General features: G+C 43.6%; 1 protein-coding gene across 3 annotated transcripts; it reads left to right on the forward strand.

Annotated features, from left to right (window-relative positions):
- The first annotated feature begins 733 nt into the window (after positions 1–733).
- On the forward strand, positions 734–17826 carry tbc1d2 (TBC1 domain family, member 2). 3 transcript variants are annotated; one of them, XM_084353967.1, is made up of 17 exons: positions 734–786; positions 3810–5415; positions 5935–6043; positions 9988–10108; positions 10217–10329; positions 11169–11413; positions 11959–12228; positions 12330–12458; positions 12818–12928; positions 13043–13215; positions 13301–13412; positions 14048–14248; positions 14372–14559; positions 14648–14768; positions 15034–15219; positions 16441–16562; positions 17617–17826. In XM_084353967.1, exons 1-17 carry the CDS (start codon positions 776–778, stop codon positions 17816–17818), a joined length of 4020 nt encoding a protein of 1339 aa, XP_084210093.1. In that variant the 5' UTR covers positions 734–775; the 3' UTR covers positions 17819–17826. The 3 variants fall into 3 exon arrangements, with proteins under 3 accessions (XP_084210093.1, XP_084210095.1, XP_084210094.1); XM_084353969.1 differs by lacking the exon at positions 734–786 and adding an exon at positions 2237–2463; XM_084353968.1 differs by lacking the exon at positions 734–786 and adding an exon at positions 2237–2451.
- The last annotated feature ends 3778 nt before the right edge of the window (positions 17827–21604 follow it).

A 21604-nucleotide genomic window follows, 5' to 3' on the forward strand; every position in this document is an offset into this window, starting at 1 on the left:
TATGATCATCACAGTGTAATGTGTCATTACAGCTCGTCCAAAACGCTGTTGCCTGGTTACTAATGAGGTCCAAGAAACGAGACCACGTCGCTCCTAATGTTGCTTCCCTACACTGGCTCCCCGTTCATTTCAGGATCAACTTCAAAATGCTTTGGTTTCCAAATGTCTCCGTGGTCCGGCCCAAACATACGTGTCAGAACCAATCCCAGCTCACAGCCCCACCAGACGCCTTAGCTCCTCCCACCGTGACGTGCTGGCTGCGCCCCGTGAGAAGACAAAGAAAGCGTCTCCCCGGCTCTGGAGTAACCTGCCAGAGGCCGTTACACAGGCCGACTGTGTTGATGCTTTTAAGATGCATCTCAACACCCACTTCTACTTTCTGGCTTTTAACTCTGTTGATTTAGTTTTTATTTTGTCAGATTCACTGGTTTTATAAGTTGGTTCAATATTATAAATGATATTTAAACATGAAATTATAATTAAATGTTTTTAACCTGCTGTATTTCCTGGATCATTTGATATGCAGCTGCTTTTTTAATTTTTGCCTGAACACACACACACACACGCACACAAACGCATGTGTCTGTATGCCTGTATATGTGTGTTTGTGAAGCAGCAACTCTAATAAAACTCCAGCACATGATAACTGATAGAACAACACTCACCACTGTACTTTGATCTACACCTGTTGTATTAGACTGAAGTCAGAGTGAAGCCAGTGACTCAGAGCAGCCTGCAGGGGGCAGCGTCTCTGCTCTGCGCCAATCAAACCCACATGATTACCAGGTAAGTTCCCCCAACAGGTGGAGCTGGAATGTGGCCGTCCAATCAGAGCAGCTACGCGGGAGGAAAACAGGCCTACGTGAAGACGTTTGTCCCTGTGGCCTTCAAACATGTTTATCAGAGGATGTAAGGACGGACACCTTCTGCAGTCATGCCTGATTCACTACCTGCTCCTGCTGTTCTCCTTTAATGTGTTCAAATGTGTCCTGTGTGACTGATGTGAAGACTTTCTTTACCTGCTTTAATGAAATATTTCTGCACAAACAAAGTGACAAAGTGTTTTATATTCTTTGTATCTGAGACAAAAAGTCTGCTTTCATCTTAAAATGTCTTGTATGATCTGATTCTGCATTAGTTTTAATGAACACCTTAAAGCAGCTCTATGTAGTTTTATAGAAGAAATTCAAAGTGGCACTTTGAATATTTACAATATTAATGAGCTAATAATACAAAGTGTTTCCATCAGTGAATAAACCAGCTGTTCTCAGAGGAAAATAAGGTCCCACAACACTGTTTGAAGCTAGAGAGCTGGCAGGGCCCGCCACATATGAACACAGTAAAGTTCCTTTAGATAAGATTAGATTAGATTCAACTTTATTGTCATTGTGCACAGTACAAGTACAGAGACAACGAAATGCAGTTAGCGTCTAACCAGAAGTGCAAAAAGCAGTAAAGTGCAGAGTATGTACAGTATAAATAGTGCAAGACAGATATTACAGTATGTACAGTATACAAATAAATAAATCAAATCAAATCAAATCAAATTTTATTTGTATAGCCCAAATTCACAAATCACAGTTTGCCTCAGAGGGCTTTACAATCTGTACAGAGACGACACCCTCTGTCCTTCGACCCTCGATTCGAGTGAGGAAAAACTTGGGGTGTACGTAGGTCTAGGTTCAGTATGTACAGTATATAAATATTACTGGCAGTACTAAATGAAGATACAGTTTGTATAGTAAACCTGTACAGTGTCCGGGTGGGGTGGGGGGGATCAGGTCAATGCGTTAATTCAATTTATTCAGTCATGGAAACAAAGAGAGTTTGATTATTCAGTTTGTTTGAAGATCTTTCTATTCTCATGAACATTTCTACAGAATGCTCCTTTAATCTGAACAGTGACTCTGCCATCATGTAAATAAAGTGAAAATAAAAAGTATTAAGACAAGTAGGCTAACTGTAAATTTTACTTAGTTACAGTACTCGAATAAATATATATGCGTTACTTTATAGCACTGGATGGAATCAATACTGTGATTGGCTGACTGGATATGACGTCATCATTAAGGAATCATATCTAATATCACCGATAGGAAAATCAGGTTTTATTTTGAAAACCAGAGAGCAACCTGCTCTTATTTTGAAATTAAAATAACGGAAGTTGTGTGTGTTATCGCGGTAACTTGATGAGTTGTTGAGCAGAGCGGAGTGTGACCGGTTGGAGGGACGGAGACAGGAGAGAAGACACAGGACCGACCAAGACACGAAGAAGAAGAAGAAGAAGAAGAAGAAGAAGTAGAAGAAGTAGAAGAAGAAGAAGAAGAAGAAGAAGAAGAAGAAGAAATAGAGCAGACAGCCTGTCTCTCTCAGTTTACTTTCTTTCTGCTGCAGCTGCCAATCAAACACGATCCAGACCCAGCGAGGTGTGGTCAGGCCACGCCCCTTCAGGTAAACACTCAGGTGTGTTTCTGAACAGGTCAGGACACGGTGAGACTGAGCAGTGTGTGTGTGTGTGTGTGTGTGTGTGTGTGTGTGTGTGGCTCTATGTATTGTATGTATGCAGAGACAGATGTGGACAGCTGTGGTTTGGTGTCCTGACAGATGAGCAGGTGTTCGTGCTCTGCAGACACACCTGGACTCTGAAGTTTGAGCAGTTATTAATATTTGCATGTCTCCTGTCTTCAACAGTGTCCTGAAACTGTTTGTTATACAAATATAAAATATATATAAAAAGATTCAATTCTTCTTTGAAACTGAAAAACAAGCAGAGAACGTGACAGTGGGTTTTCACCCCTGAGTTCTGTCTGCAGGTCCTCTGTCAACAATGAAGGGCAGGCTGTTGGAACCTGACATGTAAAAGACAGGGAATAAAATCTGCTGCTTGTTGAGCTGACAGTTTAACCTGAAGAGACTTGTCAACATTTTACTCATCCCTGACTCATGTCCGACTCGACTCTGACCCGAACCTGGTTAGAGTCAGAGACGAGTCAGGTTCAGGTCAGAACCAGGTTCAGGTCAGAGTCGGGGTCAGTTGGCGCGTCAGGGTTTGGGGAGGGTCCTAAAGACGTACTCACACGTGTGTGTTTGGCAGGAGGGTGTTACTCTGCCACTTCCTGTCATTATGTGTCATTACTGTGGAAATAACTTCTTTGAACCTTCAGAGTTTGTTTGTGTTGACTGAGGGTGACGGTCAGAAGAAGAAGTCAGTCCTCCACTGAAACACTTTAATACTCCCAATGAGAAAAATTACAAAGAAACAATAGGCAACATTAAAGCCAGAAAATTATTATTTTATTATATTATTATTGTTATAATACTCTGAGATAAACACGTTGAAAGACTAATATTATATATTTATTATTTTCAGAGCATGTTTCCCTTTAATCTGAATGTTTTTAGCAAAAAATTATAAAAAAAAACCCTTCAAATTCATGAAACATTTGACAGATTTTTTGTTCATCCTGTTTTTGTACAGTTAAAGTTAAAACACAATAAGATATCATGTAAGGACTGTCCTGGGTCGGAGAGATTCTGGGTGCTACAAACACGTTTACACGAATAAAACGTATCTTAAATGTCTCATAGGAAAAGAAGCAGTTCTTGTGATGAAGCTCGTGTTGCTCTGAGAAACTGTGCTGCGGTGAAGATTCATGGAATAAACTATTTAATCTGTGTTTTATTGTGAAAACTGTTCTGGCATCAACACCCAAACAAACTCTGTCTCATCATTTCCACCAACATAAAAAAGATTACAGCCACATCATTAAAGCTTCTTCCTCCTCCTCTCTCTCCTTTTATTTTTTTAGGAGGATGGATGGAGGCGGCTCTACAGGAAATCCCAGCGCTGCCTCGTCTCGCTTGCTTCCTGCCCGCACTGATGAGGAGACGCTTCAACCAGCTGATTGGATTTCAGCTTCTGAGAAGGAGGAGGAGCAGAGGGGAGAGTCAGTCAGTCTGTCCCAGTCCCAGAACTGCCAGAGTCCTCTTGAGAAATACCAGAGTCCTCTCGAGAAACACCAGAGTCCTGTAGAGAAACACCAGAGTCCTGTAGAGAAATACCAGAATCCTGCAGAGAACCACCAGAGTCCTGCAGAGAACCACCAGAGTCCTCCTGCTGACGAACACCAGAGTCCTCCTGCTGACGAACACCAGAGTCGTCCTGCAGAGAACCACCAGAGTCCTCCTGCAGAGAACCACCAGAGTCCTCCTGCTAAGGAACACCAGAGTCCTGCAAAGAACCACCAGAGTCCTGCAGAGAACCACCAGAGTCCTCCTGCAGAGAACCACCAGAGTCCTGCAAAGAAACACCAGAATCCTCCTGCTGAGAAACACCAGAGTCCTCCTGGTGAGGAACACCAGAGTCCTCCTGCAGAAAACCACCAGAGTCCTGCAAAGAAACACCGGAGTCCTCCTGCTGAGGAACACCAGTGTCCTCCAGAGACCCAGCAGACTACAGAAGAACCAGACCAGGGGGTTTTCAATGAACACACAAATCACAAGGATCCGCCAACAGAAAAGCAGAAAACAGAAAATTCTTCTCAGACAGATCAACTAAAAGCAGGAGATCGATATGCTCCAAAACATGGAACAAATGCAGATCAACCAAAACCAGAGAAACCTAAACCAGATCGAACAAAACTAGATCCTCCTCCTAAAGACCAACAACAACTGGGAGATTCAACTGCGACAAATAAAAAGGAAACAAAAGATTCTCCTGCGACAGATCAACCAAAATCAGATCCTCTTCCTACAGATCTGAGGAAACCAGGAGATCCTTTTTGTGATAGACTAGAACAAAAACGAGTCAACTCTCAGGAACACCTACAACAGGAAGATCTTTGTCTCACAAACCAGAAAACTGAAGAGGACCATCCTCATCCTCATCCTCCCTTAAAGGATTTAACTGTTTTTACTTCAACCCTCAAAGAACAAAACCAGAAAGACCTCCACCTGCAAGAGTCCAAAGACCAGCAGAACCACCAGGATCAACCTCCAGAGAAACTCACTGTATCCACAGCTGAGAGGCATCAAGACCAACAAGATCCTCCTCCTCCTCACCTGAACACGACTCCTCCTCCTCCAGCAGTCCATCTGACTGAAGCGTCAACCCTGGCTCCACCTCTCACCATTGAGTTGTTCTGTGACCAGGTACAGCCCCACCCTCCGGATTCCTCTTCAGGTGAGCCCAAACTGTGTGGCTTCCTGCAGAAGCAGGGGGGGCCCCTGAAGGCCTGGAAGCTGCGCTGGTTCACCTACGAGGAGAAGAAGAACCAGCTGTTCTACTACCGCACGCCGCAGGATGTGATGCCTCTGGGCCGGGTGGAGCTCTGCAGCGCCACCTTCACCTACCCGCTGAAGGCTGAGAAGGGTACCTTCCACATCAAGACACCTGAACGCACCTTCGTACTCAAGGTAGAGTTCAGACCGTCCTGTTAGAGAGCGTAGACCTCACCTGGTCTGAACTGTGAAAAGTATTCTAAGGATGCAAAGTTTTCTCTCTGCACAAAAAAGCTTCATCTCAGCACTCCTGAGCACACAGCCTGAAAAAACCTCTCTGTGTCTCCAGAGGAAGCTGCATGTAGTCCGATAAACTGCCTCCAGTGATGTCACTCAGGGACTGAGGTGCATCGTGGGTAATGTAGGCTCCAGGTTTTGGTCTATCACGTCACTCTTATAAACTGATAGTTTAAAAACTAATGAAGCAGCAGAGAGATCACCTTTTTATTCCCCATATTCTTCTTCCAGTTTAAAACCTGGTGCCTACATTATCCACAATGCACCTGAGTCCCTGAGTGACATCACTGGAGATGGTTTATCAGACTACATTCAGCTGGATGAAAACAAACATTCAGTCATTTTATTTGGAGATTTGACTTAAACGTGTCCTTAAAAATAAATGTAAATATTGATGCACATGCCCCGCCCCCTCAGGCTGTGACCCAGGAGCTGATGCTCTATTGGCTGCAGCAGCTTCAGGTGAAACGCTGGCAGCACAGACAGACGACCAGCTGTTCAGAGACAAACAACAACAACACTGCAGGTGAGTCAACGACAACCACACTTCAACTGGACTGACTCAGACCATGATGATTTAACTGGTCTGATGGTGGTTTAACTGGTCTGATGATGGTTCTACTGGTCTGATGGTGGATTAACTGGTCTGATGATGGTTCTACTGGTCTGATGATGGTTCTACTGGTCTGATGGTGGATTAACTGGTCTGATGATGGTTATACTCGTCTGATGGTAGTTTAACTGGTGTGATGATGGTTTAACTGGTGTGATGATGGTTTAACTGGTCTGTTGGTAGTTTTACTGGTCTGATGATGGTTTGACTGGTCTGTTGGTAGTTTTACTGGTCTGATGATGGTTCTACTGGTCTGATGGTTGATTAACTGGTCTGATGATGGTTATACTCGTCTGATGGTAGTTTAACTGGTGTGATGATGGTTTAACTGGTGTGATGATGGTTTAACTGGTCTGTTGGTAGTTTTACTGGTCTGATGATGGTTTGACTGGTCTGTTGGTAGTTTTACTGGTCTGATGATGGTTTGACTGGTCTGATGGTGTTTTGACTGGTCTGATGATGGTTTTACTGGTATGATGATGGTTTTACTGGTCCAGTTGTTTCCTTCTCGTGTCATTTTTTTCCCCTGGTCATTTCCAGGAAGTGGGCATGTCTTGTGGTAACCTCACCCCTCCTCCTCCTCTCAGTCCATCCTCCAGGCGAGGGAGGGGTTCTGAGGATGACACATCACTGAGTCATTTTTCACCAAAACATTGTCAAAGAAACTGCTGATTGTTAAAATCTTTCAGAGAGTCTGTGACTGCTCAGATGACTCATCTGCTTTAATATTCAGTGCCATCAGGGGAAAGACTTGTTGGATGTATAACCCTTGAACAGGGTGACTGTCAAACACAGCTGCAGGAGAACAAGAGAGATTCAGGCTGGGACATAGTTAACCTGATGACTGTGTGAGGCTGCACAAACCTGTCTGTCTGTCATGATTACTACATGGAGTTTCAGCAGATCAACCACAGTGACTTCAAACAGCTGCAGGACCTTCCATGTGTAACAATACATCATGGCTCAGGCTGACACCTTTAGAGTCCTGACTGAGTGAACACATGAAACATGTTGGTGTGATTCAGTGTGACTTTATTATCTCTGATGTTCATCCAGAGAAAAAACACCATTCAGAACTCCCCAGAGAATCTTCATGTTTTTAAGTTTCCTTCAGTATCAAAGTAATCTATTACATATATGAGTACACTGCAGACAGGAGCTGATAACGGCTCATTCAGCTCACTCAGATGGAGAGCTGAAGGTTTGATCTTGTTCTGGACCTGCAGACAGTTTGTGTTCACTGTTGATTCATTAATTAATGAATGAATCAACAGTGGAAAGAAAGAACAGCAGGAGATTACAGCTGAAGTGAAACAGTGGTGGATTAAAGGATTTCAGTCATCAGATGATCTGGATTTCAGTTTGAGAACAAACAGCTCAGCCTGCAGGTCCCGAGGCTCTGATCCAGTGTTGAACTGGTGTCACAGGAACCAAAGGAGGTCAGGAAATGTCGGACTGCCCCTTTAATGTGTGTAACTATGTTTAACGACGGGGCGGGGCAACAGGAAACAGGAAGTGATGCTTTTTGGGAGCTGAGGAACGTTTCCTATTGTTGTCAGGCTGCAGTGACATCATCAGTGACATCATCATCAGGATGCCGCTGACAGGATGTGATGTCAGATGTCAGCTGCAGGTGGCTGAATTAGAGGAAACACACACTCACACACACACACACACACACACACACACACAGATGTCTGAGTGAAGCTGTGTGTTTGAGGGTGAGGACAGTCGTTATGTTCTTCATGTTGTTGTTTGGGAAGTCGATCAGCTGTTTGTCAGTCGGAGTCTGGGGCCCGTCGGAGCAGCTCACCTGGTTCTCAGGTATTCTGCTCGTGTCCCGACTTGTTCAGCAGGTTCATGGCCAACTGACGACGTTTAACAAGATCAGACTGAATTATTCTGTTTCGTCCGAACAGAAGTTTGTGTTACAGTTCAGATCAGACTGAGTGACAGTGAGGAGCTGTGAGCGCCTCCTGCAGGCTGCACACCTCATTAGAAAAACCACAGGCCATGAAAAATAATTAATAAGTGAAGATTTAAGGAACAGTTTAGCATCAAAACATGAAAACAGTGTAAACAGTGATTAATATAATATATTTCTTTAAATTGATTTCTATTTTTGTTGTAGCCAGAAACATCTGGTGGACCAGACTAAACCTGCTGGAGGCCCAGTTTTGGTCCCCTGGCCTCACTTTTGGCAGCCTGATCTGAAGAGGAGGAGATCAGGACGCCTGATTCAAAATATGATTCTGCTGTAAAATCTTTGTGAAATATGATTTTAAAAATCTAAAATAAAATCAGAATAAAATATTGAATTATAAAAAAACAACATACAATAATAATAATAATAATAATAATAATAATAATAATACGCAGTAGAACTGTAATTAGATTAAAGTAACATTAATAAATACAAATGATATAATATTACATTTTTCTATAAAAGTACAAAAATTTAATTAATATCTGATCAAACAGAAATATGATAAATAATATTATAAAAACATATTTTTTTTCAGAACTATGAAATTAAATCATTAAAAAAAGTTAAACTTAGTTAAAGTAACATGTGAAGGTTGAAACAGTGATGAATGAATGTCTCAGATATAAACGAGCTTCATGGTGTTTCAGTCTGTTGTGTTATCAGACACACATTAACAGATTAATCATCAATCATAATGATCAGGATTTTACAGATGTTGATTAAATATGTGACACAGCTGATCTGAGAGGTTTGTGAAGCTGCTTCCTGTTTCCTTCACTGAGCGGTGACGCTGATGGTTCAGGTCCACCGGGCACAAACCGGTCCTCTCGTCACAGACTCTGATCAGCGAGCTGCTGCTGCTGCAGGCCGAGGATGATGAAACGGTTCAGTGAAGAAAGAACTTGGTTCTGATCGGCTTAATTTGAACTAATCTACCAGGAATGTGTGTGTGCGTGGACAAGTCTGACTGTGTTTCTGGATCCAGACAGGATTTATATTCCTGTTCAGATTGCTGAGCGGCGTCACTTCACACTCCTGTGATGGTGTCGCGTTCTAAGTGCTGTATCGTAGGCGGCTGGACATGTTTCAGAACTCACACGTGTCCTTAACGACTCTGTAAGGACACTTCCAAATTCTGTAAGGAAACTCCCACACAGAGTTTAAAGGCTGCAGCTCCTCCAGTTAGTTAGAACTAAAGAAGCCTCTTGGATGAGAGGTGCAATGTCTTCAACAAACTGAAACAAGTCCAGTTATTATTATCATCATTATTATTATCATAATAATAATTATTATTATTATCATCATCATTATCATTATAGTTAATAATGATGATGATGATGATGATGTGAAGCTCTTTTTGAACACAAACAGTCGTGTTATAAACGAAAAGATATGGTGTTAAAATATTACTTTGGTAAAAGTGAGAGTCACATATGAAGAGTACTCTTCAGTCTCAAAGTAAAAGACTAAAAGTCTCAAAGTATCTGATATTAAATGTAGTTAAGTATCAAAGTATCAGTAAAGTAACTGATCCATATATTTACATGTATGTATATAATGTATACTGTGAGTCATCTGATCGTCACAGTCTGTTTTTATCTGATTGCTGAGAAAATTTATTAACTAAGTAACTAGTAATTAAAGTCATCAGATACATGTAGTGGAGTGGAAATTTAAAGTAGCAGAAAATGGAAATACTATAATAGTAAAGTACAAGTACCTCATAGGTGTATTTAGTACAGTACTTGAGTAAATGTACTTAGTTACATTCATGACTGACTGTAGGTCTGATTACAGCCAGTGACACACTGACGTCAGGCTGAGATCAGCTGATCACTTTTTAACATTGCATTCTGGTTCCTGTTAACAGACGACTTCCTGCCGGTGTTGAAGAGCCCTCTGGGTCTGGTGGGGGAGGCGGCCGCCAACGTCCCGTCACAACGAACGCCGCTCGCCAACATGTCCATCAAACATCCGCTCATCGAGATCCAGTGAGTGAGCGTGTGTCAGTTCAACATCAGCTGATGAAAACCACAGTGAGACTACGTTTCCCATGAGCCCCGGTGCTTCTTCTCAGCCCTGTTTCTCTGTGTGTTCAGGAACTCAGTGCACAGTCTGAGGAAGAGGTCTTCTCAGGAGTGGAGTCAGAGTGTGTTTCATGTCGAAGCTCCACCCTGGACTCCACCCACGTCCACAGACACCAACAGTCCAGGTACTGACAGTCACTTGTAACACTATTATTATTATTATTATTATTATTATTTGTTGTTGTTATTGTTATTATAGGATCATTTCATACCAAGTCACACAGAAGTAAGAACTTTTCCCAGTTCATTGATCTTCTCATGGGTCCAGAGCCTGTTTGTCACTGGGCTTTTGTGATGGTTCGATCTGGTGCAGACTAGATGATGTCATCTTGTTCTATGTGTCCTGACAAAATATTAATGAATGTTTCTAGATTATTTTTATTATTTTTTTTAGAAAAATCCCTGACATGAACTGGGAGGTCTCAGGTGAGTTCGTATAAAAAGACACAAATCAAAAAGTTTCAACAATTCTTGAATCAGGTGAGATGTTTCATGATCCGGCTCTTTTTTGTTGTTGATGTTTTTACAGTTTTTGTAACAGATGGATGTTTGTAGTGCAGTAACCATCACAGTGAGCTCAGAGACACTGATAAGATATTATTGTTGTGTCACTTTGGCCAAAAAGTCTTATTTTAACTAGACAAGTTAAAAAAAAATAAATAAATAAATAAATTCTCTCAAACACATTTCTAATAAATATTGAATTGTTCAAAAATGTAATTTTTTATGGTTTTAGTGTTCCCCTGGGGTTTGACCGACGTCTATTAGTAAAACTACAGATTCATATTCTGAACAAATCAAAATATACACCTAACCAACAGTCAGGTTTCTATGGTAACGCTGCGATGACTGCGTCGGGAGGAGAAACACGACATCGTTAGGAAGAGCGACAAACTCACGTTACAGAGAGTCACTTTTATATTAATGATATTCTTTATGTTTTATACATTTATTATATTTTCAGTCACTCCAGCTCCCATCGAGCCTCCGACCCCGCCCCCTGCCCTCTCATTGGCCAATCCAGCAGGTCAAGTGACCCCGGCAGAGGGCAGACAGTCGCCCTCGCTGTTCGACAGCCGGAACAGGAAGACGAAGAGTCGCAGCTCGTCCAGCATGCAGGTCCTCCACAGAGACACGGTGTCCTCAGAGAGGACGTCTCGCCTGCAGCAGGAGAAACACATGCTGATGGAGGAGGTCAAGGCTCAGAAGGTGATCAGATCAATAACAGCTTATTGACTTATCATGAAAATACACACACACACACACACACACACAAAGGTGATCACACACACACACTGCTGCCATATATACTCACGCACTTAATGTCGATTAATCCGCCGCTGAAAATAGTCCCCAACAGCTGCACTGTTTCCTCCTGTTTGAGTTCAAATGGAACTTTTGTTCAGTAGGAACCAAAGACAGAGCAGAGAGCCACTGACAGGAAGTCAGACAGTCCTGAGAGACGGACCAACATGTTGGTTTGAGTCTCATTTAATGATTAAACTACAGAAGAACTCCAGGTTTTATTTCACTTCTCAACAGACAAGACGATTCTCCCAGTGGAAAGTGTTTTCATTAACAACAACAATAACAATAATAACGACAGTAACAACAACAATAATGATAATCATAATAATAACAATAACAGTAACAACAATAATAATAATAATAATAATAATAATATAATAACAGTAATAATATAAACAACAACAACAACAACTACAGTAATAATGATGTCACTGTGCCCTGTCCAGGAGCTCGTGTGGATCCTGCACAAAGCCTTGGAGGCGTCTCAGCTGGAGAAGCGCACCTGTGCAGAGTTTCTGGCGGCGACAGGTGAGCAGGAGCGTCTGGAGCTGCTGCGACACCGCGAGCGTCTGGTGGCCGACCTGCGAGGCCGGCTGGAGGAGGCGACGGCCGAGGCGGATGCCCTGAGGAAGAGTCTGACTCAGAGAGACGCACAGCTGGTCGAGCTGCAGGAGAACATCAGAATGCTGACGGAGAAGAACAAGGCCAGGCAGGAGGTGAGTCACACCTGAGGACACACAGCAGCTGAACCAGGTGATCAGGTGTCAGCTCAATAAATGTGATTATTGATCCTCTGATGGTTTGTGTTTCCTGTCAGGTGATCATTAAGCTATCCGATCAGGTGACCGCCTGTATGTCCGACCCACCTCCGTCCGTCTCGTCCTGCAGCCGTGGCTTGGACTCTCAGACCTTCAAACAGCTTCAGCAGGACATCGAGAACCTAAAGGTGAAACAAAGCCTGGGCTGAACTGTGAAGCAGGAAATTTAACTGAACTCCTTTCAAACACATTAAACTGGATGAATTAATTTATTGAAAACATCAAACATCTGATGGAGCGATCGTAAACTTCAGTCTGAAGACTGAAGACACAAACTGCATGTTGTCTTTCTCTGTCTTTGTCCTTTATGTAGCTGGTGTTGAACAGCCTGAGCCTGTTTCTGACCACATAGACTGAGGGAGGTTGAAGTAGATTGTACTGAGCCTCATCAACATGTTTGTTAACAGCAGATATTGGTGATTTATTGTTATCACATGATCATACTGATCCATGATCAGCTGACTGTGTTGTTGTGTCTCGTCGTCAGGACGACATCGAGGCGTATAAGACTCAGAACAAGTTCCTGAACTCTGAGATCTACCAGCTGACCAAACTGTGGAGGAAGAGCTCAGAGCAGGAGAAGAGTCTGATGGTGAAGGTGGGTCACACTGAGGTCACACTGAGGTCACACTGAGGTCACACTGGGGTCAAATCCTCCACTTAACCTTTTTGCGGTGTTTGACACTCTGTTCTGCCCTCTGATTGGCTGCAGTGTGCCTTCCTGGAGGCCAGTAACTGTCAGGTGGAGAGCCGTTACCTGGGCGTCCTGCGGCAGCTGCAGGAGACCAAGTCTCTGGATCCGGCCCAGCGGGGGGCCGTCCAGAAGATGATCGAGGACGCTCTGAAAGGAGAGGTGAAGAGCGTTGTCAAGCTCAACGTGGCCAGGTAACCAGGTAACAGTCTGCACTCAGGGTGGACAGAATAACAGGAACACCTGGGTCACTGATGAGCTGCTGTGCTGTGTCCGCAGAGATCATGACGAGTACGGCTTCAAAATCATCCCCGACTACGAGGTGGAGGACATGAAGCTGCTGGCAAAGATTCAGGCTCTGGAGATCCGCTCACACAACCTGCTGCACCAGGTGGGACCCCTCACCTGTACACATGACCCCTCACCTGTACACAGGACACCTCACCTGTACACATGACCCCTCACCTGTACACATGACCCCTCACCTGCACACATGACCCGTCACTTGTACACAAGACCCCTCACCTTTTACACAGGACACCTCACCTGTACACATGACTCCTCGCCTGTACACAGGACACCTCACCTGTACACTGGACACCTCACCTTTACACATGACCCCTCACCCGTACACTGGACCCCTCACCTTTTACACATGACCCCTCACCTGTACACATGACCTCTCACCTTTTACACATGACCCCTCACCTGTACACTGGACCCCTCACCTTTTACACATGACCCTTTACCTGCACACATGACCCCTCACCTGTACATATGACCCCTCACTTGTACACATGACCCCTCACCTGTATACATGACCCCTCGCCTGTACACATGACCCCTCACCTGTACATATGACCCCTCACTTGTACACATGACCCCTCACCTGTATACATGACCCCTCGCCTGTACACATGACCCCTCACCTGCACACAGGACCCCTCACCTGTACACATGACCCTTCACCCCAGTTATGTTGTGTATTTGTGTATTTGAAGTGTGTCTTTGGTGTTTCCCCTGCAGGAGGGTGTAGAGCGCCCCCTGTTGAGTCGCTGGGCTCAGTACCTGGCTGGCAGGTCTGACGACAACCTCTGTCCCTCACCTGAGCTCAAAGCTCTGTTGCGAGGTGGCGTCCCTCAGGAGTACCGCCAGCGAGTCTGGAGCTGGATGGTCCGAACCAGAACCAGGACCATCAGAGAGCAACACCCACAGCGCTACCAGCAGGTACACTGAGCACACCCATCTACACCTGTCCACACCAGTCCACACCAGTCCACACCTGTCCACAGCGCCCTCTGTCTCAGCTGGCTGTAGTTCCTCTGAATAATCCAGCTGTTGTGTTTGCAGCTGTGTGAGAAGAGTCGAACGTGTCCTCATCCAGCCTCCAGACAGATCCAGTTGGACCTCCACCGCACCCTAACAACCAATCAGCACTTCTGCTCACCCTCCAGCCCCGCCCTCCAGCAGCTCCGCCGCATCCTATTGGCCTTCTCCTGGCAGAACCCTGCGATTGGCTACTGCCAGGGACTCAACAGGTACACACTCATTTGTCCTGGTGTTAGGGTGACAGGTGACACTTCCTGTGTGTCATGTGACAGGTGACATCTCCTGTGTGTCCCTCAGGTTGGCGGCCATCGCTCTGCTCGTCCTGCAGAGTGAAGAAGACGCCTTCTGGTGTCTGGTGTCCGTGGTGGAAGTCATCATGCCTCAGGACTACTACACCAAGAACCTGGTGGCCTCTCAGGTCAGGAAACACGCTCACCTGCTCACCTGCTCACCTGTGGTTTCACTCAGGTGTCCAGATGATCAGTTATGTCCAGGAAGCTTCACGTGAATCAAATGATGTTACAGAAACATTCACTCTGATATTTTGACTGTCTCAAAGTTCATCAGGTTCATCAGAGTGTTGACATGAATGCATTATCCAGACTGCTTTGGTTTTAATGTCAGAGCCAGAGATGATGTGTATTGATCGATCAGTGTTATTGATTGAAAGTTTCTGTGTTCAGGCGGACCAGCGGGTGCTGAAGGACTTCCTGGCCGAGAAGCTCCCCCGGCTGGCGGCTCACTTTGAGGATCACAGCGTCGACGTGTCTCTCATCACCTTCAACTGGTTCCTGGTGGTTTTTGTGGAGAGTCTCCCGAGCGACATCCTGCTGCCGCTGTGGGACGCCTTCCTGTACGAGGGCACCAAGGTACCGAACACCTGAACGTACCACGACACTCGTTCAGACCTGATATTGTCATCCGAACCTGTCAGTGTTAGCAGCAGTCTGTGAACAGTCTGTTTCTATCACCAGACTCCCTTAACAAATGTAGTGATTTTAAGAGTTGTTGAGCTAAAACAAACTTTATAACCGTTGTGAAACTCTGTCTCTGACAGATTCTAAGTCATTGTCTCCTTCTTGTAAATTCAGCATTGAATGAAAACCTGAAGTTGTTTGTCTCCTTGTAAAAAGTGTCAGTTTGTGGCAGCATGGCTGTACCAGCCTGTCTGCTTCTGTGTCTAAAGTGCTAAAGTCTTACCTGCCAACATTTAGCAGCTGTTTGAACACACTGTTAACACTGATTTCACCATTTACACTCAATTTATGAAAGAGGAAACATTTTATTGATGCTAAACATGTCACATTTGTGTTTCAACATGTTCACATCATCACCTCTGAGGTCAGGTGTCAGTGTCAGGTTCTTCCATCAGTGATGAAGCTGCTTCCTGCTTCCTGATGATGATGATGATGATGATGATGATGATGATGATGATGATGATGATCTGGTTACAGACTCTTTGTCATCATTGTGAAGTTATTAGTTCACTGCTCTGTAACATGTACTGAAGTTATTAAAACCGTATTGGACAGAATCAACATCAGCGTCACAGGAAATGAGTCAGAGAGACGACTCTGAGATTTAAAAAAAAAAAGACTTTATATTATTAGAATCTGTGATGTTTATTTACAGCAGTGTAATGTTTTAATAAATGTTTCCATATGGAAATAATTTTACTTTGAAGTTCTTTAATCAGGGTTTACCTCAGGTACCTACAGTGAAGTACTTCCTGTGTGTACTCAGGTAGATGTAGTCGTTATGATGTAGTCATGGTGGAGCTGAATATTTAGTTTCATGAAGTCACTTCTGTCCTCGAACATTAAAACACATTTTTAACTTAAATCATCTTTGAATTTTTGTGTCTTCTGGTCAGAGTGTCCTGTTGTTGTTCACAGAGGATCAGCTGACGAACATCATTCAGATAATTAATCAATAGTTAGAATAATTGTTCGTTTCTGTCAAAGTATCTTCTTTTAAAACACGATCACACAGTTTCATACTTTTTTTACTCTCTCAAGAACAAACTTCTCTTTGTTGAAGTGACATTTTTTACAGTGGACTGAGTGATCACCTGTGTGTCTATGCTGCAGGTGATCTTCAGGTACGCTCTGGCTCTCTTCAAATACAAAGAGGACGACATCCTGAAGATCCACGACAGCGTGGAGATCTACCAGTACCTGCGCTTCTTCACCAAGACCATCTCTGACAGCAGGTAAACTCTCACCTGGTCTCTCTCACTGTCTACATATTCTCATCATTAGACATTTATAAAATCTTCTGCTGTTGTGAAGTCTGTCCTCTGTCTCTGAGGTGCACCGCTGCCACCTGCTGGTCAGACTCTGACTCTTAGCATGTGACGTTTTTATCCCCCAAACAGAACAAGACACAGAACCAGAACCAGAGTCACAAAATCCAACATTTTTCATGTTAAACTATCAGTATATTCACTGAGGCCCTGATCACACCTGCTGATCCAATCACAGTGTTCAGTTCTCAGCTACGTGGACCTGATGTGATGTAATTTCCTGGTCTATATGAAACAAACACGTCCATCAGTGGGTCAAACAGACACACAAAGACAGAAAGAAGTTCATGTAGAACATTTGCTGAATTTACAAGAAGGAACAAATAATGAAGAATTAGTCAGAGACAGCGTTTCACAAAGTTTATAAAGTGTCTCCTAACCCAACAACTCACTAAACTGAGACATTTGTTAAGGGAGTTTGGGGACTTTCTCCACGGGGACAAAGAAGTAGCCTATATTGGTTACTGTTTAGTGTATTTGTAAAATGTGACATGTTCAGCATCAATAAAATGTTTCCTCTTTCATAAATTGAGTGTAAATGGTGAAATCAGTGTAAACAGTGTGTTCAAACAGCTGCTAAATGTTGGCAGGTAAGACTTTAGCACTTTAGACACAGAAGCAGACAGGCTGGTACAGCCATGCTGCCACAAACTGACACTTTTTACAAGGAGACAAACAACTTCAGGTTTTCATTTAATGCTGAATTTACAAGAAGGAGACAATGACTTAGAATCTGCCAGAGACAGAGTTTCACAACGGTTATAAAGTTTGTTTTAACTCAACAATGCTTAAAATTAATACATTTGTTCAGGGAGTCTGGTGATCGAAATAGACGTCCGCTGCTAACACTGACAGGTTCAGAGACCAAACATGTCACTTCTTCTTCTTCTTCTTCTTCTCCTTCTCCTCCTTGATCCACACAGTGACCTCATTATAACACTCATGCTGTGTTCTCCTGCAGGAGGCTGATCAGCATCGCCTTCTCAGACATGAACCCTTTCCCTGGACGCCTGCTGAGGAACCGTCGAGTGCTTCACCTGGAGCGCCTGCAGGGGGAGCTGCGAGAGCTGGAGGAGCAGCAGAGGGAGTTTGTAACGGAGAGCGCCGAGCCTAAAGACAAGGAGCTGGACACCATGGTGAGCGAGGACGACGAGGAGCTGTGATGTCACTGAGGTTTCTTATCTGAGTCACTGAAGCTGGTGCTGATCAGCCGTCTGACTGGACACTACAAAGATTCTCCGTTCAGCTGTGAAGACCACACGAACCAGCAGCTCCTGAGCTCAGACTGGACCACAGGAACCAGCAGCACCTGAGCTCAGACTGGACCACAGGAACCAGCAGCACCTGACCTTAGACTGAAGCTCCATCTTCTCTTCATTTCAGATCCAGATCTGCCTCTTCAGTTCCTGTCAGTCATGTTTGTGATCACAGTCCATCTCTGTGTCCTGCAGCTGTGAAGAGGTTCAGAATTATAATAATAACTTTATTTGTATAACACTTCTTAAAAACAAGCTTCACAAAAGCAGCAAGTTACAGCCAAGTGAGTTTAATCTCCAAGTAATCCTGGTTCATGTAATCTAAGCATCTAGACTACAAGTAAACCAGGCTCAGTCCTCGTCCAGTCCAGGAGGAGGCGCTGTTGCCCTTCAGTCATACGCTGCTGTATGATGACATAGGTCTGTAAGAAACATTGTAACATATGAAAACACTTTTAAAATGTCTTTATTCAGACGCCTCAGGAACAATCAGTCTGAACTACTGTTAGCTTCATGCTAATGTGTCTGTCAGATTCTCAGCTAGCTCACAGTGTTCTGTCTGTAAGAGATGCTAATCACAGCCGGAGAGAAAACACAACATAAGCTAACGCACTTTGATCTGTGTGAAGTGAACCGTCTGAGAACGACACAGGGTTTTTATTCTGCTCTCTGATGTATCGTCACATTGTAACTGTTTGTTTGTATTTTTGTTCTTCACATCTGTCTTTTTATATTCTGGTGGTTTTTGTACATTAAAGTTAAGAAACTGAACAAGTTGGTGGATTTTCTTGATTTTCAAACTATATATATATATAATAAATAACATAATGCAGCTGTTAGCTAACCTACAGATATTGGCCGCGTTTCCCAGATTCGATCGTACTTAAGGACTTAAGAAGGCTCTTAAGAAGGGTTCGGCTAAGAAGGAGCGCTAAGATACGGGTGTTTCCCAGATGCGTTCTTAACTGCCTTCTTAGGAGAACCTTAAGATCAAGCCAAAGAAGCTTCTCAAGAAGCTCTTAGTGGGAGCTGTCCACCGCGCTGCTGCTGTGCTGAATCAATCGATGCCAGGTAGATCGATCACCCACCTCTTTACGTGTGTGTGTGTGTGTGTGTGTGTGTGTGTGTGTGTGTGCTGTCAGACCGGGCTGTCCAGGCAAAGAGATCCAACGGCTGATCACTCTGGTGTCTCCACACATCCAGAGAGCAACCCGCTGCAATTTTGGCCTCAGCCCGGAGGTGCAGCACAGAGTGATCAGCCGTTGGATCTCCGCACGGGGCAGCCGGTACTTTGCCTGGACAGCCCGGTCTGACAGCACGTCCAGTGGGGAGAAGTGCTGACGCACGTATGCATTTATGTAAACCGTCTGGCTTCGCGCACGGCGACGCTGTTGGTCTGAGGGAGAATGTGCTGTATTGCAGCCATGGTTTCTCACACGCGTGGACTTTGGCAACGCATTTATATAGAGTAGCAGGGGAAGCCTCTCTGGATGAGGTTCAGTTGAGTTTAATACATCTGTTCCCTTGATATCTGTGAAATGCCACAGGGTTGTTTTTTTTTTAATGTGTAGTACTTTAAACTCATATATGCAGATGTTGCGGAAAACTTAAACGTGTAATTCAATAAAAAGGTTTTTTTTTCATCTACCATTTTCTATTTTTTTTTCTTGCGCCAGTGGTCCGCAGCTATGAGCGCATTTCAACACTGAGCATTGTTTTATTATTTCGCAAAGTGGAGGATATAAATTTCCCTGACGCGCTTGATCACTGAGCATTTGGTCGCTAAGAAGGCTGTTAAGAGTGGGTCAGCTCGATCTTACATTTCCTTCTTAGTGAAAGATCTTCTTAAGCTAAGAGCGACTCTGGGAAACGCATCCTTCTTTCACAGCGTTCTTAAGAGCGCTCCTAAGAAGATCTTAGCACTTAAGAGCTTCTTAACGAATCTGGGAAACGCGGCCCTTGTTGTTAGAGGACAACAAATGTAAACTTTGTCAGTCACTCAGACACAAACTCAAACAATAATGATGCTGTTTTCACTCAACTTTACTAACGGGACTGTCTCTCAAAATCATCATGAAATAACGTGCCAATGTTCCCTCAGAGGATAATGTTTTGCTGTTAGCTACAACTTTGTTGCTAAATGCTCAACACGAGATGTAAAGCACCCGTTTCATTCATTTAAGCTGGTGTCTATGTGCTGAGGTTGGCAGCAGTTAAGTAGTAAACGCTCACTGACATCAACGTTATTGTTCATTGTACAGTAAATACAGTCAGTAATAATAAGTGGCTGCAGTTCAGGCCTGCAGAGCTCTTACAGATTAACACTGTAGTTACAATATGGACTCATCTGCTCAGGTCTTCGTCTACACTGTGTGTAATTATAAGACAACTGTAGCTGCAATGTTTATAACTTCTTCAGCTCTGTTCCAACAGAATCTGTTCATCAGCACCACCTGCACTGTTCTTCACTGCTGTTAAATGTATACCGATATAATATCAATATACATATTGATATAATATAAATGTTAGTTACATAAGAATTGTTATAATCTCAGATGTTGAATATAGTTATACAGTGATATGGTGTAAGTGTTGTGTTTTCCTGGTTTTAAAGGTTGTTTTACAGTTAACTGATGTAATTCTCTAAACTTACCAAACAGTTTTAGTTATTCTGTTATTTGTCTTTACCCACTCAGTCATTATATTTACTGATTACTATGATTATTCATGTAAAATCTCTTGGTGTTAATATTATGTGAAAGCACCAGTAGTCATCACTACACTGTTGATGTCACGGTACAGTCCCATATCTATGTAACCTCATGTGACTCCTTTAAAGGACCATAAAAGCATAAAGGCACAATGTTTTCATGAGTGATATAGATGTAGACGCAGCAGAAGTTCAATTAAAAGTCCATGGGACACTATCCCACACCTGCACCACCATGTAAGAGAAGGAGCAACTTGCATTTCCCTTCAGTTTTGAATCGAACAGCAGAAAGACAGCAAGTCATCACACAGCAATACAAGCTGTCAGTGTGAAGTTTGTTAAGTACCAGACGGAGGTTAACTACAAGGACTGTTGAGATAAGATGGATACACCAAGAAAACAAGGAGGCAGCAGCGGAAAGGTTATTATGGACCTAACTGCTGGATTTAATGACTTCCTGAAAGGTGTTACAGGTAAAGGCCATGAATCAGACTTCACATCTGATGATGTTTCAAACCCAGGATCAGGTGATCAACCTCTCGCACTGACTCTGAACTCAGAGATGATTATCTAAGCTTTGAGGACCAGGATGAAGTTATCGACATTTGTGACAGCCAGGACCAGATCAACACCAGGACCAGGACCAGATCAACACCAGGACCAGATCAGCCTGCATCCACCAGCAGTCTCAGAGATCCATCTTGAGATATTAGAGGACCCATTCATTTTTTATTTTAAGTTTTTTCAATCTGTTTGACTCAGGAATAGAGAACCTGGAGAGATTGGGCCGGAGTTCTGTTCCATTCCGACCCACATTGAATCTGTATCTTCTGTAATCCAACCCATAACTGCCTTGAGTTGAGCTGCCCAATAGTAATTTTGCAAATTGGGTAAATTCAAACCTCCGTCCCTTTTGGAACATTGCAGCTTTCTATAATTTATTCTTGCCTATTTGTTTTGCCAAATAAAGTTTGAAATCATTT

This window comes from Pagrus pagrus, assembly GCF_965226575.1.
Source record: "Pagrus pagrus genome assembly, chromosome: 5".
NCBI lineage: Eukaryota > Metazoa > Chordata > Actinopteri > Spariformes > Sparidae > Pagrus > Pagrus pagrus.